At 48.9% G+C, this 25412-nt stretch overlaps 1 protein-coding gene across 1 annotated transcript in view; it reads left to right on the top strand.

Moving 5' to 3' along the window:
• Positions 1-332: 332 nt before the first annotated feature.
• Positions 333-25412, top strand: part of WHRN (whirlin) — a 90206-nt gene continuing 65126 nt past the window's right edge. The window contains exon 1 of the mRNA XM_040237513.1: positions 333-1767. Within this exon, the coding sequence (XP_040093447.1) occupies positions 1150-1767 (618 nt within the window). The 5' untranslated portion in view covers positions 333-1149. The remainder of the gene's footprint in view (positions 1768-25412) is intronic.

The raw sequence follows: 25412 nt of genomic DNA, 5'->3' as shown, positions 1-25412 counted from the left end.
CTGGCCAGTTGCTCCAAAGCGATCCAGATGAGCATGCCTCGATCGTGGGAGAGAACAGTTTTTGAGGTACACGTCTCCCTCCCGGCCACCTGCTGGAGAAGTGGGGGTAACTCATTAACACTGGAGCTCCTTCCACCCCTAACCCCCACTTTCACCCCTTTCTTCCCTGGGGCTAGACTGTTTCACCCCGTCTCCAGGCAACCGCCAGGCGCGAGGCGGGACGTCATTTCCTGAACTGCCCGCGCCGAGGTGGGGGGGTAGAGAGGGAGAGGGGGAGGGGCAAGGGGCGGGGCCTAGACTGGGCTGGCGACGGCGACAGCGACGGCTTCGGAACTCACTGGAAGATCGGCCCCGGGCGGCTCAACAGTTCTCAAAGTCCGGGCTCGTGGCCGCGCGGCTCCGTCTGCGCGCGGGCGGTGCAGGGGCGCAGGGGTCCCCGGCTGTTTGCATCCCGGGGCTGCCTCGGACATGCCTCGCACCCCCTGCCGGACGTCCGCGCGGCTCCACCGGCTGCGATCCTGCAGACTCAGGGTCTAGAGCGCCCCCACCCCAATTTATGACTTCGGGGTCCCCCAGCCCGAGAGGAGCAGGCGTCCCGGCTGGGGGTGCCCCGGGTATGGTGTGACGGGGCGGTCGGCTTTGCTGCGCCCCTCCTCCCGGCTCTGGCCACTCGTGGTCTCTGTGCCCCTCAGAATGTAGCTGCTCTCTCCTCGTCCCCTCGGACTCCAGCCGCAGTCTCCGCGACCTCCGGGCTCCAGCCGCCAACTCCTTGTCCCTGGGGACCCCGCCGCCGTCTCCGCCCTGCCGGGACTCCAGCCGCTGTCTCCGCGTCCTCTGGACTCGTTTCGCGACCCCCTCGGTCTTCGCGCGCCCGGGAATCTAGCATTGGTCTCCGCGATCCCGCCCCAGGATTAAGGCACCTTTTCCGTGCCCTCCAAACCTAGACTCCAGCCTTCTCCAGGTCTTCCCGGATCCAGCCCCTGTCTCGGCATCCCCCCGGCGTCCCCCCCACCCCGCCATCCCCAGCTCCCAGACCCAGACTCCAGCCTCGATCTCCGCGCTCCCGGGATCCGGCTGTCGCGCCAGTGCCGGCGAGCGCCGCGGCTGTCCCACCGCGCGCCCAGGTTCCGCCCGGGCCTCGGCGGGGAGATGAACGCGCAGCTGGACGGCCTGTCGGTGGGCTCGTCCTCCACCGGCTCGCTGGGCTCGGCGGCCGGGGCGGGCGGCGGCGGGGGCGCGGGGCTGCGACTGCTGTCTGCCAACGTGCGCCAGCTGCACCAGGCGCTGACCGCGCTGCTGAGCGAGGCGGAGCGGGAGCAATTCACGCACTGCCTGAACGCCTACCACGCGCGCCGCAACGTCTTCGACCTGGTGCGCACCCTGCGCGTGCTGCTGGACAGCCCGGTCAAGCGGCGCCTGCTGCCGATGCTGCGGCTGGTCATCCCGCGCTCCGACCAGCTGCTCTTCGACCAGTATACTGCGGAGGGCCTCTACCTGCCCGCCACCACCCCCTACAGGCAACCCGTCTGGGGCGGCCCCGACGGCGCGGGGCCTGGGGAGGTGCGCCTGGTGAGCCTGCGGCGCGCCAAGGCCCACGAGGGCTTGGGCTTCAGCATTCGCGGGGGCTCGGAGCACGGCGTGGGCATCTATGTGTCGCTGGTGGAGCCGGGCTCTCTGGCCGAGAAGGAGGGGCTGAGAGTCGGGGACCAGATTCTGCGTGTCAACGACAAATCCCTGGCCCGAGTGACCCACGCTGAAGCCGTCAAGGTAGGGCTCTGATTTGGGGTTGACTTCGGGGCAGAGTGGCGAAGCACCTCATATTAGTAGTAACTCCATGCTGTGTGTCCTTAGCCAAATCTCTTGACCTTTCTGGGCCCCGTTTTTCTTAAAAGTATTTCCTTAAAACACGAACATCTGGGTTTTTTTCAGCAAATAGATACCAGGCACTTGGGACAGAGTGATGGGCAAAAAGACATGGACACTGCCTTCATGGGGCATAAAGGCTAGTGTGCGGGAGACAGGCATTATCAAACGCTCCTGCAAAGGTATGATTCCCACAAAGTGGGAAAAGGCTTCTTAGGAGCATTAGAAGAGGGACTGTGTCTGCTTGGCATATGGTTAGTAATCAGTGGGCGAGCTCCCCTTCTGCTGTTGTTATTCTCATTATTCTGGAGGCTTTTGCTCCTGAAAGTTTTGTTAACTCCAGAGTGGTCCAAGGAGGCTGTGCTGGTGACCCACAGAGGTCTGGCCTGACCTTGCTATTTATGGACCAGGCTGTGTATCCTGGGACAGGTCCCTCAGAACCTCTGGTTCTCCATTTGGACCATAAGTGTCCCAACCTTGATGGAAGGGGGTGTTTGCCTGAATGTCAAGAATAAATCTCCCACCCCCTTGAGAGTAGTTGTGCTTTTTATGTCTGTTAATTGAGAAAAATAACCTCATGACAACTAACTCTGAGGAATTTAACATGCTCTTTAAAGGCATGTATGCTTTTGCTAATCTCATGCCCAGGGCTATTGAAAATCAGTAAGAGATGGGACAGTGTTTGGTTTATGTATGGATTCAGCGATGCTTTGCAGGTGCATGCCCTGCGCGCGTGCACACACACACACACACACACACACACACACACACACCCCACCTCTGTGTCAAGAAGTGAAGAGTTTTGGGGAAAAGGAACAGTGACACAGTTTGCTTCTGCAAGGAAAATGCTTCCCAGGGGATTGGGCAGGCTTCTGACCCAGCTTCTCACCACCCATCCCTCACCTCAGCCTCTGGTCCCCTCCATGCAGGTGTTTGGACTCCAGCGGAGGGACTGCAGGCTGCTGGGAAACACTCAGGCAGCAGAGGTCCCTGGGCTGTTTCCCGTGTCTGTTAGTGACCTGTGACTGGGTGCCCCTAGAGCTCATTTCCTGACTGTTCACCTGGGTACAACCATCCTCTGACCTTGGCTTCCCTCTGCTTCCTGACCTGTCTGCCCCTCAGGGGGGCCCCTGAGGATTTTAGAAACTTCCCTGCTGCTCCCAGAAAACAGGCTGATGAGTTCACACTGCTTGGGGGTGCGGAGGATAAAGCTCCCTCTGGGTTTCCAGGCAAACATCCTCCTGTCTTCTCCTCACCCCCCAACAGTTCATCTCTTCCCATTATCTGACATTCCACGTATTTTTAAAAATGAAATAGCCCATTAGCCTTTGATCCTGAAAGGTCTGGAGTTCCCAGATGACAAATTTTTACTTGAAAGATATTTGATCCAAATGGTCATTTATAAACATGGATTCAATTTTAGTGGTGATTTAAAAGGACTTGGGTAGCTTAATCGTCAGGAGGTGATAGACTTGGGAAAGGCCTCAGGAAACCTGGGCATTAAAAACACCAAGCACCCATTCAGTTCCCACCCCAGACTCAGCCACGCCTCTGAGGCTGGAGACGCTCCAGAGTTTCCGTTCTGCCCTCCCCATCTGTCGATGGCGCCCTGCATCTTCTCCTGGAACCTCCCTCCACTACACCAAGGTGCTGCTGCCCCCGGGCACTAGGCCTTCGCTTGTGTGTTTATTCTTGTTGCCTCCGGAGTCCGACCTAAACTCACTGGGCATAGCTTTTGAAGCTCCAGAACTCTCCTTGCCGGAGGGAGGGGTTGATTGGAGCAGAACAGCCCTTGGACAGATGGGAGCCAGTGGGAGCCAGGCAGTTCCTTGTCCCTGTCACTTTTCCTGCCCAGGCTGGGGGAACACCATCCTCTCGGGTGACCCGCTTCCTCCCGGCCAACGCCAGACGTGTAACCTGCCTGGAACATGCCCCTTTGGACCCTTCAGAAGCAACAGGCAAATGAGCAGCTCTGTGTCACCTTAACTCCAGGGACGAGAAGGGGACGGACTTTCCATGGGTGGAATTTAAAACGGAGGAGGCGGAACCTCATCTCGGAGGCCTCAGGAGCCCTAAGCATGCAGGATGGGTGGGGGTTTCAGGGACAGTTTAGAACACGTGCAGCTATTGACACATTTCTACAAAATTCAGGGTGCTGAGTCCCCTTAACTGAAAGTCCAAAGAGGACCCAGCTTCTCCATTAGGTACAACTGCCCTTAACTAGGATTTCTGCACTGCCAGCCTCTCTTTAAAAGCTATGGTGTAGGGATTTTTAACTTTGGGTTTTATTCAAATGGCATCAGTGTTTCTGCTTCTGTCGTTTTCCTGTTCCAGGATACCACGTTGCCTTTAGTAGGAGACATGTTTTCCTTTTTCCTCTTCAATTGTATTCATTTATTTTTTGCTTCCTCCCACAGTTTTATTGAAGTGTAACTAACTGGCAAGTAAAAACTGTATATATTTAAGGTGTGTTGCTGCATGCTAAGTTGTTTCTGTCGTGTCTGACTCTTTGCGACCCTATGGACTATAGCCTGCCCGGCGCCTCTGTCCATAGGATTCTCCAGGCAAGAATACTGGAGTGGGCTATTTAAGGTATACAATGGAATATGGGATATTTGATCACCTTTATATTGCAAAATGATGACCACAATTAAGCTAATTCACATATCCATCACTTTACATGTTATTTTTTTTCTGTGGTAAGAACACTTAAGATGTAAACACTTAGAAAATTTTAAGAATACAGTTTAGAATTATTATTAATAAATATGTTCACCTTGCTGTGCATTAGATCCTTAGAAGCTACTCATAACTGGAAGTTTCTACCAATATCTCCCCTTTTCCACCAACCCTAGACCCTGGTAACCACCATCCTCCTCTCTGCTGTCGTGAGCTCAACGTTTTTATATTCCATTTATAATTGAAATCATACAATATTCTTCTGTGTCTGGCTTATTTTACTTAGTACAGTGTCCTCCAGGTTCATCTGTATTGTCACAAATGGCACGATTTCCTTTTTTAGTGGATGAATAATATCCCATTGTATGTAAATATATGCCACCTTTACCTTCTCTGTTCACTGTCAATAGACACTTGGCTATTGAGGCAATATGGCTTCAGTCTTAAAATCTTTATTTTTCTTCTCCAGGTAGAAAGGGGGAAAAGATCCTCTGAGCTTCTCAAAGGAGAGATTCGCGCACACCTATGTGTGTGTGTGTGTCAAAAGAAAATTAAATTTTAGAAATCAGGTTACTTAATAGTTTATGAATCAGAGAGGGTCACCTCCTCTCAGTGAACAGAGGAGATTGAATATACAAAGGTTCTTCCACTTCTCTGTCTGACAAATCAAGTATCCATCGTTACAGCAAATTTAGGGAGGACTTTATCCTCTGTCTGCTGAAGCTCCCAGCCCTCTCTTGAAGCCTGTTTGCTAAATCAGCAGTGACAGGCGCAGATAAGGCAAGCCATTTACTATTTGCAATTATGTTGAAACGTTGGATTTTTGAAAAGTCTGTCTTGAAGGAACAGGAGCCAAGCCAATACTAACAAAAGAGAAGACCTTTCAAAGGTTTTCAGCCAAAAATGCTTGATGAATTGGCCAAGAAGTCCCCAGACCAAGGATGCTGTATTGGACTCTGCTGCACATTTGCTGGGTGACCTTGGGCCAGTCACGGACCCTCTCTGGGTCCCAGGTGGATGAGCCAGGGACTGCCCAAGGTCCCTTCCAGCTCAGACAATCTGTGATTTGCTTCATATGTACTACCCAGAAGGCATTTATATGTCTAATTCGGTGGGGGTTTCTGTGCTCTTTTGGAATTGCTTTTGTTTAAGGCAGAGTAAAGGAAGTTGGCTAAGGATTGGGAGACAAGAATCTTGGCACTCTTGGGTAGCCTGCTACAAAATCAAAAAATTGGTGGGTTACACACTGTGCTGATAGGAACTTGACCGCTCCCCTCAGCCCAGGAACACTAGCCCTTGTGATATTCCAGGGTACATGAGAAAGTGACAATAGGATTGTGGCACGCACAGCACCACCCTGGGAGTATTCAAAATCAAGTTCACTCACCTGCTTGGCTTGCTGTCTGAGTCCCTGATTCATCGGGTAGTAGAAAGGGAGAGCTATCTATGTGTTATTGGGATGTGTGTATGAAGGCCTGTCTTTCATCTTGATAAAAATTAAACAGCTTCATTACAGTCTCTGAATTTCCACTCCCCCACCACCGCTGGGTACATCCAAGGAGCATATTAGAATTTGAAATATTCCAGAAGTTTAAAGCAGGGGCTGGCCCTTTCATTTAATTAGAGTTATCACACCCTCCCTTCCTTTGCATAATAACCCAGGGAGAATCTGCCCATAATAATATGTTATTGTATTTGGTCCAGCACATTCTAAACGACACATTTGTCATTTTCACATTGTACACGGTTAGCTGAAGCCATGACAAATTATTACCGCTTCCAACTTGGTGTCTGAAACGCAGCTCCTCCTTCCCTATCTCATTCCTGTCTTTCAGTTTGGAAAACCCTGGCTAATGTATTCATGGGGACACGCAGACTTTCCTTTGGCCCTGTATTCATTCTTGGGTCCTCTGAGTCCTGCCAGCCATGACATGTTGAAAGCTCACTATTAATAAAACCTTTATTGAATAGATGTTTGCTTGCTGGATCCAGAGTGTGATGCAGTACCTTGAGAGAGTCCATTTCTTTAATTTAACCTTGTGTATTTATTTGGCTCAAGTAGATCCTGAAGGTTTTAGAAAATGATGGTGCCTTTCAACTGGTTATTTACTGTTCAAATCAAAGAAATATTTTGCAAGGTAGAAGAGAACACCTTTTTTTTTTTTCCCTCAGAATTGTTATTTTTATAGTAGACGATTCCTGCCTCCTGACTTAAGCTGGACAGGAAAGAGATATAGGAATCACTCCAGCGCTAGCTTCTTGTTTCTCTGTCACTCCACCCCCTCCCGACCAACGGCAATGTTTATTACCTGCCACAGATTCATCATGTGGATGGAGCTGCAAAGATAAGTATGATCCTTTAACCCTCAACCAACTGGATTCTGTCCGTGTTGTTGCCTCCCACCTCCGCCTGCCTCCAGCCGCACGGCACACAGCCTGTATGCACCTGTCAAGCGCACGCAGCCCCTCGCCTGCCTGTCTGCTCGCGCTCACCGCACACATGCTTCTCCGAGTCGTAATACCCCCTGCCGTCCTTCAGAGGGCTTTGCACTGAAGCAGTCATCCATGGGGATTAGGCTCCAACTGGCTTTCCTGCAAGGTTCTTTGATGACCTGGAAGGACAGCGTCTGGTCTCCACCGTTTAGGGACTCCGGACCAGAGGCTCTGCTGGGGAACAATGGCATTTCATGGCTAGAGGTAGCTGGAGGCTGCAATACAGATCTTTCAAAGTCAATTCTTTTTCTTTCTGTTTCTTAAACCCTCAACCAAGAATCTGATGTTAACGTAGAGCTCATGAGGACTTCTAATTGCGCCCCCCAGGGTGGGGGGTCACCTTTTGAAGATTCCTGGGCTGCAGACGTTGCCATTTTACTTTTCCAGCAGGGCGGATGGAAAGGGTGCAAGGAGCAGGAAACAGACTCTGCATTCCGCTCCCGTGCACTCCTGGCGTCGCTGCAGGAGGCACCCCCATGGGGCCGGTGCACTTGTATTTTAGCCTTGCATCACCGGAACACTGTTGGGAAGAGGCTTAGTGTGTGCCTCTGCTCTTTGCTTCACGCTTTCTCCCTCCCAGGGGAGGCAGGGAAGTCAGGAGGCTGGTGCTCAAGGAGGTAAAATTGACTAGCCTGGAGTCACCAATGGGTTCAGGACGTCAGTGGCCCTTTTGCCTTACTTCCCTACCCTGGAATTCAGCCCTAGGGTTAAACAGCTATCTGCATAGAAGGCAGTGCCAGCCCCCTGCTGGAAGGCAGGCAAAAGGCACATTTTGTGCCTGACGTTCAGGGGTCTTTCAAAGGCTTCATTCGACCAAGTGGGGAACCTGATGCTCACACATCCAGAGAAAGCAGCGTGTTTTAGTCCTGGCTTCAGGCACAGTCATTTGTCCACAGCTGCTCTGAACAGCGCTTACTGCACCCAGGCCACTGGCTGGTACTTGGAAATCAGAGATGAATGTATGCAGCCTGTGCCCCCAGGGAGTCATGAGGGAGACTGGGAACTACTCATGGACACAGGACAGCAAGTGTTTTAAGAGCTCTGATACCAGCCTGCCTCCGCCTCCCTGCCACCCTCTCCAGAGGCATCTCCTGCTCCCACACTCCCCCACATCCATCCTCATAACCTGCTTTAATTTCCTTCAGCACACTTGTCAGTACTAGAAGGACATTTTAACTGTTTATCACCTGCCTTCCCCACTGTGAGTAAGCTCTGTGAGAAATTTGATCTGCATTGCTCACTCACATACCCCAATACCTCCACGGCGACTGGCGCACAGTAGGTGTTTTAATACATAAAGAAATATTCACCGAATGAATGGAATGCTCTTACTACTAATGCCATGCTGAAGAGTTCAGGACGCCTTAGTTCTTGAGTATAATAGCTTAAGAAAGTCTAGGGGTTGCAGTGTAGTGGGTGCTGAATAGAAAACTCAAGGAAAGTCATCGACTCTAGTGTGTCGTGTGCCAGGAAGTCGGCTGTGTGGCTGCGGGCAGGTCATGTGACTCTCTGAACTTCAGCTTTGCAACTGTGAAATGGGCATAGCTACCGCAGAAGAGCTGGACATACCTTAGCTACTAAACAACAGCAGCAATCTCCCACCTGCCTCCTTCCCAGGGCTGTAGGGATCAAATGACTGAACAAGTGTGAAAACATTGGTAAGTAGGAAACTGTTTCAATGAAAAGTCTTTAAAAAAGTGTAGTCTGACTGGGTGGGCAATAGCTTTTCCCACCAAGTCTACCCTATGAGACCCCTTCGGTTATTTCATGTGTCACTTTGCTCTTAATTTTAAAATCACATTCCCCAAAGTGGGTTATTTCCCCAGCCTGATGGTGTGAGCTTCCAAAATAGAATCATTTATGCATTCTGAAGCAATCAATGAACCAATTTTGGGTGAGATATATCTTCTGTATCTTCTATTTTTTTTCTTATTAAAAAAAAAAGAAAGAAACACCGTTCTGGCAGGTTTCAAGAAACCTCAGCATTTTAGGTGAAGGGCAAGTTTCTCTTAATCACATGTGTGTTTCAAAGCTGCTTTATCTGAGAATGCATAATTTCTGTGTTTTTTTTTTTCCTTCTTCTTTTCCAGTCCCAGCCCCTTTGCCTCCTTTCCCCTTTGAGAATTTGTGTTCCTGCTGCTAAATTGGCTGTGGCTTTGCTTCAGCTGGCAGCCAGTTTCATAGTTATTTTTTCTCTCTACCTGAGTTTTCATAATATCAGCATCCTCTCAAATGCAAAGCAAATACATCATCCTCCCATAAACAGGTCCCAAGATGTCCTCTTTATAGGACTTTAAAGATGCAGGCTACAGGGAAGAAGAGAGCACAGTGACATCAAACGGTGTTTTCAAACACCCAGGAGTTGGGGCCTTAGAAGAGGTGATTCACAAATTAACAAGCCCCCATTGTTTAGTTGCTAATTCGTGTCTGACTTTTTTGTGACCCCATAGACTGTAGCTCCACCAGGCTCCTCTGTCCATGGAATTCTCCAAGCAAGTATCCTGGAGTGAGTTGCCATTTCCTTCTCCAGGGGAGCTTCCCAGGCCAGGGATCGAACCCACATCTTCTGCACTGGCGGACAGATTCTTTACCACTGAGCCAGCAGGGAAGCCCAGCAAGCCCCCTAGGCAATTCTTAACCACTCTGAAGTTTGGAAAGCCTGTCTTCTTTTGGATTCCATCCCTCCTCCCCTCCCCACCCCCACTTATCCACATAAAGATTTGATCAAAGACGTGGATCCACCCTGTCCCCGTCTTTATTTCAGAGCACAATCCCAGATGCACACGGCCAGCTGATAAATTGGAAAATCAAGGGAAGGGAGGTCTGTACCCAAGAGGCAGCTTTTGGAGATGGACCTGGGTTCATCTGAGAGTGTACTTGGCTGTGACCTTGGGCAGCTAACTCCCTTTGCCTCTCTGTGACTCAGACTCCCCCACCGGTGAGCTCGTTTCACTGTCCTCATGAACAGGTTACTGACGCTGTTGCACATCAAAAGTTTGAGAAATAAGACCATGGAGGTCCCACTGCAAGAAGTGAAATGAAAAATGTTGTTGACTGAGTTTGCTTGGCTTTGACAGTTTTTTGTTGTGCCTGTTTTTGTTTTTGTTTTTTTTTTAAAAAAAAAAAAAGCAAAAATATATTTGGCAGAAAATATTGGAACTTGAGGCTCTCATGTTCCATTATAACTGTTTGAATTGCAGGGTCATTTACTAAATGTAATCAATGTTCCCACGTAGACAGAGTTTCTTTAAAAATGTAATTGCTCCTATCTGGATGTCAGCATCTGCGTTTTCATTTTGCAGCAGTCATCAGGCCCAGGGGTTGAGTGGAATTGTATGTCTCGACTTCCCTTAAAAATGTGGGGAGGCAAGACAGATGCGTGGCCCAGAGGCCAGTGTGTGACAGCCCCCCTGGTCAGCTGCGTCCCCAACCTTGTTCCCCAGCATCCTTCCCTGATGGGCTCCCCAGGGGCCCTGATGAGGAGGTAGAGAAGATAGAGGTGTTTGCAGAACCCATTTAAGCAGTTAATACAGGTAAAGTGGTAATTTGACAACATGGGCAGCCACTCTTGAAACAAACAAACAAAAAAGCCTCTGCAGTTTATTTGAACCACTTCTGAAATGATGTTCTAGGCTTCACTAAGAGGTTTCTGATTAATAAGAGAATCCAGCTATCAGAAACTTTGCTCAGAAGTCCCTGGGGATGGGTTTTCCTTCTTCCATTTCTGTCCTCCCGGCCCCAGATAGAGGATGTGGGGTCCTTTGGTGTATCTGGACCCAGCATCATCTTTATCCTTTTCTTCTCTCTTCTGCCTCCTTCCTCTTTCTTCTTGGGTTCCCCCGCCCTCTCCCAGATTTTTTCCCCAACTCTCCTGAACCCTCTCCCCCTTCCAAGAGTTCCTCCAAATCCTGAGATTTTTTAAGTCAACAGGGCATGTCAGAATGTTCAGGTCACCCACAAATTCCTTCCTCTTTCCCTCCAAATGTCTGTCTCTTCACCCATCTTCTACCTGAGTTGTCTCTGAACAGGATCTCTTCCTCCCTTTAGTGTATTTATTTTCACTTATTTTTTCAGCTCTTCTGTAGTATTAAGAGCGACTTGTATTTGCCCTGGAAGCTCTGGCTTATCTCTGAGCCTCTGATGGCACCTCTCTGCTGTTGTTCATTCGCTCAGTCGTGTCCGACTCCGCGACCCCATGGGCTGCAGCACGCCAGGCTTCCCTGCCCTTCACCGTCTCCAGGAGATTGCTCACACTCACGTCCACAAAGTCGGTGATGCCATGCAACCATCTCATCCTGTCATCTCCTTCTCCTCCTGCCCTCAATCTTTCCCAGCCTCAGGGTCTTTTCCAATGAGTCGGCTCTTCGCATCAGGTGGCTTCAGCATCAGTCCTTCCAAAGAATATTCAGGGTTGATTTCCTTTAGGATGGACTGATCTGATGACCTTACAGTCTCAGGAGTCTTCTCCAACACCACAGTTCGAAAGCTTCTCCACGATCCCTGTCAGGGATTGCGCCTGCCGGTGGCGAGTTAGACTCTCCCGGCCTGACCTCTCTCCAGCAGGTCTCAGGCCACTCCCCCCGACCCCTATCACCACTGCCAAGGGCAGAGGCATCCCTGCTGTCTGCCTGTCTCCCATCGTGCTCATCTGCTCGCCAGTCCATTCCGCCTCCTGGAGGCAGAGTGAACTTTAGAAACTTGGGTCTGATGCCACTGTGCTCTGCCTAGCGCCTCACAGTGGAGCTGGGAACCTGTGGGGCAGAGGCCGAGCTCCTGACCCTGACGTTCGGGCTGCCCATGATCCGATCCTTTTTTACCCACAGACAGTCCTTTTCCCCAGCTGTGCCAGAGTGTAGTCCACGCTTGGTCAGACAAGCAGCAAGGCTCCGTTTCTCTCCACCCATGGTCCTATGGCCGCTGTGCCTCTCCATAGCAGACCTGCTGCCCACAGGCAGCTACTCCACCTATGGGAAACCTTCTCTTCTCCCCTCTGCTTCCTCTGGGTAGTGGCCTCCTTATCTCTCATCATTACCCAGAGTATGTATTTCCCCCAGTGTTGCTCTGTGAACAATAATAACCTTTGTATATATAAAATTCATTGACCATCACGACAGCCTTTTTAATACGTACCACGTTTTTCACTTCCTTTTGCAAAACTGCCACGAATTTGTCACTTGCCTGTTGTCACCAAGATGGAAAGTGGCCGAGCCAGGATTTAAAGCCAGGTTTTGTCGACTTGAGGGACTGTGACCATCACCCCAACACCAGAGATGGGGAGCATCCTACTGTGCTTGAATCTGGGCTCTGGAGTCAGACATTCTGGGTTCCAAGCTCAACTCTGCCACTTTGGACCTGTAGGGTCTTGAACAAACTTCTTAACCTTTCTGATTTTCAGACTCCTCTTCCATAAACTTGTGATGGAAAGAGTAGTCAAATGGCAGACAAGTTACTAAGCTTCTGTGTTCCTTCTCTGTTCAATTTCCTCCATATTGATGGCCTTACAGGTAATGTATTGAAGCACTGCCCATATCTATCTATTCATTCGAACACTGATTGATTACCCACTCTGTTGGGGTCTGTTTTCCTGCCAAATGATGTTCTACTTGGTATAAAATACGTAACACAAGATGCTTACAAGCTGGCAATACTGAGCACACTAATACCTATGGCCACATGGAGGGTCTTCTGTGTGGCTCCAGGAACTCTGCCGGGGCTTCGCATACTGACTTTTCACACAGCCCCCAGGGAGAGAAAACAGCATCTGGAATAGGAAGTGATTGGCCGCCTGCATACAGATGAGGGTTGGCAAGCCTAAGATTTGAACTGAGGTCTTCCTGCCTCCAAAGCATTGCTCACAGCCACTGCCCTCAACAGCTTCTATTAACAACTGAGAAGCGGGGTGTATGAGCCGTGGTGCTGGTCAGAGCTGGGTCAGTAAATGTACGTCTTTCCCCCAGTTTTTTCCACTTAGCAAGAAAAGCCACAAGGAGCCAGACAACCCAGGCCGTGGCCGCCCCACCCCTTCCCAGGAAGTCTCTATGCATGTCATTTTCTAGACAGCAGGTACGGAGGTGGCACGTCCATGCTGCTTCTTCTCCTTGTCCCCTCTCTTTCCCCTCTCACTATACCCTGGCCTTTGTCAGGATTTTATTTTGTGCGTTGTCTGTGGAAATTCCTTAAATAGATAACTGTGACCTCAACTCCACCCCCATTAGGATAAACCCGTAACTTATGAAATCATCTCACTGACTGGTAGAGGCTTGAATCTGTCTTGCTCTCTGCCCTCTGGACAGGATGAGGACAGAGTCTGCCGGGCCTTGTGTAGAAGACTGGGGGCTGTCAGCCCCATTGCAGACTGGGCAAATCAAAGGCCATTTTCTTTAGCTCATAGAAAACATGAGGAGCAGAGGAGTCTGTTTGAGCTTTTAAAATACCAATGTGTATTTGTGTGCACAAGTGTGTGTGTTTTAATGACCTAAGAGAGATAGGTTCCATTTAGAAAACTTGGAAACCCAGAAAAACACAAAGGAAGAAACCCCAAATCTTGATAATCCCCCTTTAAACCACCATTGTGGACAATTGACTCCTATCTCTCCAGTCCCCTGTGTGTCTGTGCCTGTAAATTTGCCCTGGGAACCTCCTAGAAAACTGCCATTCTGAACATAGTCATGAAGCCTGCCTCTTTCACCAGACAATGTATCACAACTGTTTTTTTCCCCACTTTGATAAATATTTCTTCAAAATGATTTTTAATGCTTGCATAATATATCACAACAAAGAGATACATGATTTATTTAACCAATTTCTTCTTGTTGGACTGATTTTTTAAAAGGCATTATCTTTATTTCTGCTTTAAACATCCTTGTACATTAATATTGAAGCACATCTCTAATAATTCTTTGGATTGTCTTTCTAGAGGTGGCATTGGCTCCAGGAATGGGCAGATTTTTCAGGCTTGGTAACTGTTGCCAAAGTGCTCTTGGGGAAGAGTTTGTTTTTTTACAGTCCCTGCTTCAACATTAGCAGTGTATGAGATGCCTCATTTTTCCCCAGCCTTGCCAACACTGGATATCATATTCCTTTTCCATTTTTGCCAATCTGATAGACAAAATGTATCCTACTCTAATTTATATAATTTAAATAGTGAAGTTGAACTCCTTTGCATATTTAGTGTTTGAATAGCTGTATATACATATATAGGGGTTTCCAAAGTGGTTCAGTGGTAAAGACTCTGCCTGCCAGTGCAGGAGGTGTGGGTTCCACCCCTGGGTCGGGAAGATCCCCTTGAGAAGGAAACAGCAACCCATTCCAGTATTCTTGCCTGAAAAATTCTGTGGACAGAGGAGCCTGGTGGGCTACAGTCTGTGGAGTCGCAGAGTCCAATGCGACTGAGCCACTGAACACGCACATACGTACATATAAGTGGCATATAGAATATCTCACAAATTAAATACATAGATACATAGATAATTGCTGTTTGTTTAGTTGCTAAGTCTCGTTGAACTCTTTGTGACCCCATGGACTCTAGTCTGCCAGGCTCCTCTGTCCGTGGGATTTCCCAGGCAAGAATATTGGAGTAGTTTGCCATTTCCTCCTCCAGGGGAGTATTCCAGACCCAGAGATGGAACTGCATCTCCTGCACCGGCAGGAGGATTCTTTACCACTCCCTATCTGTGTATCCACTTGTACACTGAGAAAATGATATTGACAGAAACTGACTTTCCTGATGGATGGATGTGCTATGGACATTGATTCTGGACAACAAACAGTCCCTTGCAAACCCATCGAGGTGCATCTCATGATTATATCTATGACTCCTAGAAACTTGTTAGTTCTTCCTTAAAGGAAAAAAAGAAAAGAATAAAGAGACAGAATTTAAGAGAACATTTGTAAAGCAATTTACTAAATTATAAGAGACTAAAAGCCAGGCTTAGTGGATAATTGAAGAATTGCATTAAAAAAGGAGTCAATATCTTTCTGGAATTGGCTCTGTCCTCATCTTATGAGATGTTTTGCAAAGGGAGGGTCACTCTGTCACTATCTTCTTGTAAATTTCTCATGGCATTATCCCCAAGGACAGCACTTTTGATCCTCCGTGTTTTCCCTTTTTGCCCAGCCTTGGCTCACTCAGACATTTAGGAGCAAAGACGCTGGAGAGCAGGGGCTTTGAAATGTCAGGTGCCCGTTCCAGCCTCTGGGATCCTGGCATTCTCAGCACTGGAGCAAAGATTTGCTTCTGTATCTTCACACTGGAGCCTTTGGAGAAGGTCAAACTTATAAAGAAAAGAGAAGGAGGGGGATGCACAGCTGATTTGGGAAAATCTACTTAGGTTCCAAGGCAAATCTAAACATCATTAAGAAAACTGCAAAGGGGGAAAGAAGATGTCAACTAGTGATCAGTTCTCTACCACCTCCCTGGCCTGTATCTCTACGCATTCACATTTTCCCAATGGTTTAATTACCTTCCTCCTTTCATGTTTGCTTCCTACGTGTGTTGTCATGGTGCCTCCTGACCTTTATGTGGAGCTGCGTTTCTGGGAGGTAGTTTGGTTGGGCTCACACAGCTGCTCTGCAGTTCAGTTGATCTTCCCTGGGTACAGCAGCTCTAGGTGGTGAAATGGCCTCAAAGAGCCAGAATGGATGGGCCATGTCAGGGCTCATCTTGGTCTCGATCTAGCCCCCAGTGGGCATGCAGATGGTAGGTACACGACAATGAAGCTGCCCTTCTAGGAGACAGATTGAATTCTTACCACACTGCCACCCGATTGATGTCGACATTCCGTAAGAATTTAGACTGACGATGTTTGGACTTCTGTTTGTAAATGACGTGCATTCTTAGACCACAGTCAGCAGCAGCAAAGGATTTCTGAGAAGTGGAGGGAGATAGAGAGGTAGGATGAGAAAGCCCAGTTACTGCCCAAGCGTCTGCGAAAAGTTATCTCTGCTTCCAACTGCATGTGGAGGAGATCTAATGGTCGAGATGGCCTTTAGCATTCACTCATCTGCTTGGCAGTTGTTGTATCGAGCACCGCCTATGTGACTGGTGTGATTGAACATCCTCTTTATTTATTTTAAACTTTTTATTTTGTATTGGGGTACAACGTTGTGATAGTTTCAAGTGAACAGCAAAGGGACTCAGCCATACATATACATGTATCCATTCTCCTCCAAACTCCCTGTTTATTTATTTTTTAAAATTGAGAGAATCTATTATAAGGAATAATAGAAGATGAATTTCCAGGATTGAGATTGGGGATGCAAGAAGTAGAAGTGAGCAAAGAAATGGTTAACACTTTCTTTTAACTCTTTGTATCCCATTTGTGTGCGTGTGTGCACTCAGTCATGTCTGACTCTTTGAGACTCCATGGACTGTAGTCCGCCAGGCTCCTCTGTCCTGGGGATTTTCCGAGCAAGAATACTGGAGTGGGGTCCAGTCCCTTCGCCAGGGGAACTTCCTGACCCAGGGATCGAACCTGCATCTACTACACTGGCAGGAGGGTTGTTTACTGCTGAGCCACGTGGGAAGCCATGTATCCCAATTTACTTATTTGTTAATATATCTGTAATTAATATTACATCCTATTTCAAAAATAACTGAGTGAATTAACCTAAAAAGCATATCGTGAAAGAGGCAGAGAGATCAGAAACAATATTGGAAAGTGTACTGTGTGTGTGTATGTTAACACACATAGGCACGTGCAAGGTGTTGCCCTTATAGGATTGATATTACATATTCAAATGGAATTCTGAACTTCCTAGTAACCAAAGCAAAAAGAGAAATTAATACATTCTTTCAGATTCTATAGGAAACTCACTGGTACCTCAGCAGAGGTAAAAATTCCTCACTGGCACTCAATTTCAAGAGGTCAATTTCAGGACAAAAGCAATTTTAGTTGCATTTTTCAGTGTCTCTCATTTTACGTGGGATCACCCACAGTCTCCTATCTTTACATATTTACTGATACATCTGGTCACTGATACATTTGGTCACATCTATGACCAAACCAGAATCTCCTGTCTTCTCTGTTGTGAAAGATGTTGATAAAATAATCACTTATATGTAAGTTGAGTATGTTGAGGTAGGGCTTCCCCCTGTGGCTCAGCATAAAGAATCTGCCTGCAGTACAGGAGAGACTCGGGTTCAATCCCTGGGTCGGGAAGATCCCCTGGAGGAGGGCATGGCAACCCACTCCAGTATTCTTGCCTGGAGAATTCCATGGACAGAAGAGTCTGGTGGGCTATAGTCCATAATGTCGCAAAAAGTCAGACATGACTGAAGCGAGGGAGCATGCATGCACGTTGAGACATGAACATTCAGGGACAGGGAGCAGCACATGTAAGTAGCTTGGAGCTCTTGATACTATAAAAAGGCCAGGTGGCAGGGCAGGAGAGGAGGCCGGCTGGGCAGCAGGTTTGACTGTGCAGGCTGCAGAGGCACTGTGATGGTTTGGGGCAGGGCAGGGCCAGGGCCCACTTCATTTTAAAAGGATGTCCAGATTGCCCTGCAGAGACTAATTTTGGAGGCTGGGAGAGGAGGCTGGAAAGCTGTTGCAGTTAGTGGTCCCTGTAAGAGGTGATAATTAACACAGATAAAACGTGGTACAGAGGAAGGAGTTCTGAAGACAGTGTTAATTAGGGCTTTACTTTCTTGTGCCATTAAAATATGCACAGAGAGAGAGTCCACACGCCAGTTTCCACCCTCCCTCCAAGTGGGGCTGAGTGGGGAGAGTCTTTCCAGTGTCTGTGGCTGCACCTGGGACCAGCTCAGGGTTCAAGAGGCCAAGGTGTCTCATTTACTTGCAGCCTGTAAGTCCAAGCCCCCTTTTCAGGCCCTTTCCTTGTCCATCTTCTGTGGCTTTGACATACGGTTGGCCTTGTGTTACCTGAACTTATTTTAAAATATATATATATTTATCTGGCTGTGCTAGGTCTTAATTGCAGCAAGCAGAATCTTTTAGTTGTGGAATATGGGATCTACTTCCCTGACCAGGAATCGAACCTGGGTCCCCTGCACTGGGAGCCTGTAGTCTTAGCCACTGGACCACCAGGGAAGTCCCTATCTGAACCCTCTTGAACTACTGGTAAAAGATACATGAGTTTGGAGAATCCAAGATTCAAGTTCAAGCCTTGCCTCTCTTCCTCTTTCTGACCTTGCATAAGACACTTGACCACCCAGACAGTCTTTCTTCATAGGTGCAGTGGGAAGAATAAAACGCATAGTCATCCCTGTAATTTTGCTGTGATCAATAATGTTAACCATCATTTATGGACACTTGCTATGTACCATGCCCAGTGCAAGAAGCCTTGTGTCCGTTATCTTGTCTGTCCTCCTTTTGTCCACTCAACGCCGTGATGGTAGGCATGAATAACCCCACTTAACAAGTGAGAGGGCTTCCCTGGTGGCTCAGCAGTGAAAGAATTTGCCTGCAATGCCAGAGATGCGTGCAGGAGATGTGTGTTCGAGCCCTGGGTCAGGAAGTTCCCCTGGAGAAGGAAATGGCAACCCACTCTAGTATTCTTGCCTGGAAAATCCCATGGACAGAGGAGCCCAGCTAAAGTACATGGAGTCACAAAAGAGTTGGACACGACTTAGTGACTAAACAGCCACAGCAAAACAGGTGAGAACGGTGCAGCCTGGAGGGCTTAAGGAACTTGCCTGGAGTCCCGTAGCCAGGACGATGTGGTCCTCTGTCTGGGAATAGTTTTCTAGTGAGCACATCTATTACTTTAAAACTCTTGAGGGGTCTTCCCCAAAGCCACCTTTTAATTTTGGTGTTTTGCAATATAATACTTCATCTCTAGAAGAAATTGGAAGATAAAGCAAAGATTTGCATACACTAGGAGATTTCTGGATCCTGTGGAAGAAGGCATGTAGGAGGCTGGATCCCTGCACCAGAGTGAACTCTGCTTTGGGAAAAAAAATCACTGGAAAGCCCTCACTCAGTCCCATCCGCAGTGCCCATAGATGGCCGGGAGGGGTGGGGGTGGGGTGGGGGGGTGGCCACGAATTCATGCCTTTTACAGGCTCAGGTGTCATAGTGCTGCCCCCTGCAGGTAGTTAGAGGAACTACACAGAGAGGGACAGGTTTGCATATGAAAAAACACAGTCTCTGGGATTCCACTTTTCTTTGGTGTAGAAAATTGGATGCAAGTATAAATATGTTATCGCAGCATTGTTCATGCTGGCAAAACTGAGAAGCAACATAAATTTCCAGCAATAGGGGAGCTGGAATTCAGTAGTGGTGCATCTCAGCCAGGGAATGCCGTGTATTATGGGAAGAGATGATCTTTTTAAGGAAAGATCCTCAAAATACGTTTTTTTAGCTGACAAAAAAGATGTCAATGAGATGTTAAGCATGAGTCAACCTATGCAGACCTCAGACAACAATAGTTTTGTATGTGAACATCCATGTGTTTGTAAAATGTACAGAACAAACCGAGAAGGACAGACACCAGAATGTAGCCGTGGTTGCCATGGATGGCGGGTTGCGACTTCTACTCTGGGTTCTCCATAGTAATAACAACACCTAACCCTTCTGTACCTCTTACCTAGCTTCCAGACACTAAACACTTTATGCATGTTAACGAATTTAATCCTCACCACTGCCCTGTGAGATAATACTACTATTATCCCATCTCATGCCTGGGAAACTGGGACACAGGCTGGCTAAGTAACTTGCCTGGGGTTGCCGTTGGTGAATAGCAGAGCCAGGAATGGAATCCTTGAAGTCTTGCTTCAGAGCTGTGGCTCTAAACCACTACCCCTTCTGCTTCTCTGAATTCCACGTGTGTCGGAGACATGTATGCTCACATGAGTGTGAACAAGCATGCGATTATGATCCAGGGCACCTGGGCCCCAGGCCAGTGCACTGCTCTTTCTGTGGCCTCTTTTAACAAATTCCTGGGGCTGCCTAGCATCTTGAAAGCCCAATGGATATCTTGAATGAATGAGCAAATAAATGAATGAACGGGTAGTGAGTGGAGGAGAAGGAGCAGGGAGAGGGGATAGAGAAAACAGAATAATCAGTGTGCCTCAAGGAGCTTCTCTTGCAGTCTTAGAGACAGAATGTATGAAGGTGATACAGAAGCTATAGTATAGATGGCAACAAAAACATACAAGTGTGCCGGCTGCTCTCGGAAAAGGGAACTCAGTCACTGTCTAAGAAGGCTTCCTGGAGGTGGTGAGAAAGGGGCTGAGTGTCAAAGTCAGGGCTGATATGAGGAAGTATCGATCAAAAGAGAGGACATTTCTGAAGAGGAGGAAAGTTGGGAGGGAGAGGCTAGAGTTGCTCAGGTGTTTGTGTCCACACAGATGAGAGTTTTAGAGGTTTCTAGGGCTTCTGTTTAGAGAAGGAGCTGGCAGGCCCAGGAAAGAAATTCACATGCCTTTAGCACCAACTCTGTGCCACGTACCAGATTGTTGTTCCTCAGTCGCTCAGTACTATCCCACTCTTTGCAACCCAGTGGACTATAGCCTGCCAGGCTCCTCTGTCCAGGGGATTTCTCAGGCAAAAATAATGGAGTGGGTTGCCATTTCCTCCTCCAGGGGATCTTCCTGACCCAGGGATCGAACCCTTGTCTCCTGAATTGCCAGGCGGATTCTTTATTGCCGTGACACTATATGTACTGTATAGGTAGTTTATACTATCTTGATAATCCTTAAAACAGTGGCATTCTGAACGCAGGCACAGGTAAAGAGAGGTTAAGTCATTTGCTCTGTGTCACACAGTAAGTCAACAGCAGAGCCAGGATGGGAGCCCAGAGACTCTGAACACAAAACCCAGCTAGGCAAGGTGGAATCAGGAAGAGCAGGCCAGCACGATCCTTCCCTCTCTTCTCTGTCACTAACCTGAGTCTTAGACCAGCCCTCCCTCCTGAGTTTCTGTTCTGATTGATCTGTTCCCCAGAAGAGAAGACCTTGCCCTGAAATAAGCTGGATGACTCACCATTATGTGTCCTCACTCAAGAGTTTTCCAGAATGCTTCTTTCATACCTGCCTCTCCAGACAGTAGCCTAATGGTCTTGTGACCTTGTGCTTGCACTTTGGTGCATGTTTTTAAACACGGGAACATGTGTGCACCTGCTGTGTTAACACAACCCCTCCCCACCCCCCAGTCCCTTCATACTGTAACTACCTCCAGTCTATTTCTCAGTCTTCTGCTGAGCAGAGAATTCTGTCGCCTGGTCTGTGATTTTGGGGTGTTAGAGTCAGCTTTGAAGAGCTGAGTGAGGCAGATTTGCCTCCTGAGAGCATTAATCCAACTAGCCAGTTATTAAGTTTGAAGACATCCACATATAATTTACATCCCCGCAATCATAGCACACTGCCTGCGTCATCATCTGGTGATGGGTAATATCTCAGCCGTGCCATCTGCCTGGGCAGATCGAGATTCCTCTGTGATGTGACCTGGTGGCATGCTGGCAAACCCCCTGGTGGAGTGTCACCGGTAAACATGTGATAGCAAGCAGGGGAGCAGGGGGCTCTGATGACAGCTCTTGCTTGCAGGGGACTCTCCCCAGATCTCATGGGATTTGTTTAGCCTTAGCTCATTGAATTCTTAGGTATGAGGCACTGTGCTAACAGGCTTCTTCTACCTAGAGAGTGGGGAAAGGAGATCTTCGTTTTCCAGGAGGGAAGCAGATGAACAGAGAGGGCTGGTCACTTGTGTGAAGTGGCACAGCTTATAAGCATTTGATCAGGAGACTGGCTCATTCTGCAGGCTGCTGCAGCACGGGAAGGGTGTGGTCGCCAGTCACCAGCAGGCACTGGCACACTGCTTTTAGGCAGCTTTTGGATGTTGTCTACCACACATAGGCCGCTGCCTGTGAAGAGCAAAGACACATGGTTGCAGTCCCATTGGAGGCTGTCTCCCCAGCCATCGGGTCCCTTTGAAGGTCCCTCTGCTGCTGTGATAGTGCCTAGTTGGGGTGCATATCCTGCCACACCTGAGATGCTCCATCTGCCCTTCTGGTGTTTTCTAAACCGTTTTGGTCCCTCCCAACTGATATGGAACCTCAGAGCCCCGAGGTTCAAGATCTGGTTCAAGGACCTGGTAGCAACCTCATTTCTCCTAAATATAGCAATGAACCAGAGGACATTCAAATTTAACTTGGGGCAGGGTCTTAGCAGTCAGGGATTCCCTTCTGCTCACTGCTGCTGCTAAGTCACTTCAGTTGTGCCTGACTCTGCGGTCGCATGGACTGTAGCCCACCCAGCTCCTCTGTCCATGGGATTCTCCAGGCAAGAATACCAGAGTGGGTTGCCATGCCCTCCTCCAGGGGATCTTCCTGACCCAGGGATGGAACCCGCGTCTCTTATGTCTCTTGCATTGGCAGGTGGGTTCTTTACCACTAGCACCACCTAGGAACCAGCTCATTGCCAGTTGGCAAAACCGAGGCCAGCAAGAGGAGGGCATAGCCCTTGACCACCCAGCAGAACACAATAGAGATATGCCTGAGTGTCTGTTTCACAACCAGAGTCCTTTCTAGTTTGCCTTGCTGTATAAGGCTGCTTGCTGCTGAGGCTTGCCTGTGAGAGAAGCCACCAGTTCTGTGAAATGAATGGCCTGGGCACCTAACCGGTGAACCACATTATCCTCCAGATGGCCTGAGCCTCAGGGATCAAGGTGGCAATGGTGAGTGAATGAGATAGGCAGGTGGAAGGGCTTTCAGGGCGAGAAAGCGCCAGCCAGCTCTCTTTAGGAATTAATCCTTCCATTCAGTCAGTTCATTTTCTCAGTTGTGTCCCAACTCTTTGCGACCCCATGGACTGCAGCATGCCAGGCTTCCCTGTCCTTCACCAGCTCCCGGAGTTTGCTCAGACCCATGTCCATCAAATCAGTGATGCCGTCCAACCATCTCATCCTCTGTTGTCCCCTTCACCTCCTGCCAGGGACAGCTTTTAAAAATAAGCAAATGGTTATTTTTAAAAGAGAGAGAGATAAGACAGCCAAGAAAAAGCAGAAACTGCACTCCTAGACCTTCCCCTCCTCCCCACCTTCCCTGCATGACACACAGAGTTTAGTCAAAGCGCCCTGGATGGAGCCCTCCTCACTGCATTCTAATGGCCCCGGGACCAGGACTGTGTTCCCAGAGCCTGTTTAGGCATGGAAAGTGCTGTCTCGGGAATCCTGTTTTTCTGCAGTTTTGCCAGAAAAATAAGGCAGCAGTAGATGATGATATTCAAGCTCTCAAAGACCCAGTGAAAGCCCACATTTACCCCCTGCCCCTAAAGAGCCAATATCAGAGGTTCTGGAATGGTACAGCCTGGAGTGGCCTTCACATTTTCTGGTCCCACAGGCTGGTGATGGGGAGACCAAGGTGCACGGGGGAAGCCGCTTGCCCAGGGCTGGTTTCCTGTGTCTGGGCTGTGCCTCTGTGTCCCTTCCCATCTCGGGTTGCCAGGGTCCCCTTCTGCAGTGCGCTGGGGGCCGGCGGTGCATGGGAGACTCGGTGACCTGCCAGGCCCTCTCCGGCACCAGCCTTCCCTCTTGTTCTCCTCAAAGGCATTAACCTCCTCTCCATTCTCAAGGTTGCTGCTCGCCTATTTATAGAACTGACCAAGAAAACGCCACTATTGCCAGTGATACAGAATACAAATTGTGCACTGGGCGTTGATTTTCATTCTCTCAGACACCTTTTTTTTTTTTTTCCCAACTCCTTGGATAATGCTTTTCTACACCTGATTTGCCTTCTCAATGCGGAGTCACTACTAGGAGAGGGGAGTGGGCTCCGCCACATGCTGACCCCCCCCACTGTGTTCCATTTTACTCACAGGATTCTGAGAGGTGGGCATTGTCTGTGCGCCCCCCACCGCCCCGCGCATCAACGTGTGCTGCTTTGAGAGCAGAAGCAGCCGGCCTCAGTGACCCTGGACTCACAAGTGACAGAGGCGACTTAAATCCAGTTCTGCCCAAATCCACAAGGTCCCGTTCTTTCTACTTGCCTTCCCCTGTCCCAAATTCCAGCTTACCCTTCCAGATCCGGTGAGGAAGGTGGCTGCACGGTGATGTCTGTGCATGTTATGGTTCCTTCGGAGGCCAAAAATCTGCTTTCTCACCCAGCCAGGGCAAGCAGGTTTTTCTGAGGACCTACTCTGGGCCTGGGCTTCACTAGTGGCTCCGCAGATAAAGAATCCACCGGCAACGCGGGTGTTGCAGGAGATGCGAGTTCGATCCCTGGATCAGGAAGATCCCTTGAGGAGGACATGGCAACCCACTCCAGTATTCTTGCCTGGAGAATCCCATGGACAGGGGAGCCTGGGGGGCTACAGTTCACAGAGTCACAAAGAGTCAGACACGGCTGAAGCAGCTTCACAGGCAGGCACACACTCTGGGCCCAATACAGCCTTGTCTCTCTTCAGGCTGCAGGTGCCCAGGGGCCCTGAAGATATGCTCACATTGCTCTCTCCAGGCCTGGCACACAGTAGGCTCTTGGCCAGCCCTTGTGGAATGAGTGAGGACTGAGACTCACCGTCTGTCCCAGGGAGGAAGCAGAGAAGAGACAAGCCCTTCGAAGCAGCATCAGAGCTGCAGCAGCGCCTTCATGGAGGAGGGAGCCAGGGGCGGGGCAGAGGGGTCAGGAAGACCCCTCAAAGGGCACAATGGCTTCCGCGGATGCTGTGCGCTAAATTCCAGCAAAAGCTTGCTCGGTCTCAGGCTTCCTCCATCCTGCATCTTAAACTTCACAGAGATTTTATTTTCCCAATTGTTCTGTCAGGGGAGTCCCAGGGAATGGGAAAAGAACACTGTAAATCTTTCTTTGCTCATCTTCTCAGAAATCTTTTTTACAAGCAGAATTTTGGAGAGCTGCCATCTGCTCGTTATCCCTCTGCCCGGGGACTGGAATTTAACTGTGGGATCAAGGGGCCCTCCCAGCCTGACCTGCCTCCTCGGGAAGAGGTTCAGGAGTCAGAGTGTCCAGGCCTGTGGTCCAGTGTCCTTGTCCGGAAACTCTACCCAAGCAGGGCTCTCCACTGTCTCTGAAAGCCCCGCCCTTGACCCCTTTAGTCCATGGAGAGAACTGGGGGTCAGTACTACACGGTGCTCTGCAGGTTCAGAGAGTTAAGTGCTGCCCCCCCTTTTAAGCATATTGCTATTTTCTGATATTGAAAGCACTATGCCTTCCTTCTGGAACATTTGGAAAATATAGAAAAACAGGAAGAACAAAATAATAACCACCCATAATCCTGCTCCCCAGAGAGAAGGCCTGCTGGCATCTTGGCACATTATTACCCCTCGGTTTCAAATTTTTTCCCCTGTGTAATTTTTCTCTTAACATAACTGAGATCAGTGTGAGACAGGATTTATATCCTCTGACCCCACTTAACATTAAAATCTATCACATTAAAATGCTTTGTAATGATTGTAAAATCTATC

This window comes from Oryx dammah, unplaced genomic scaffold (genome assembly GCF_014754425.2).
Source record: "Oryx dammah isolate SB20612 unplaced genomic scaffold, SCBI_Odam_1.1 HiC_scaffold_1, whole genome shotgun sequence".
Classification (NCBI taxonomy): domain Eukaryota; kingdom Metazoa; phylum Chordata; class Mammalia; order Artiodactyla; family Bovidae; genus Oryx; species Oryx dammah.
The sequence above is the reverse complement of the archived record's forward strand: the minus strand, read 5'-3'. Positions and strand labels throughout refer to the sequence as shown.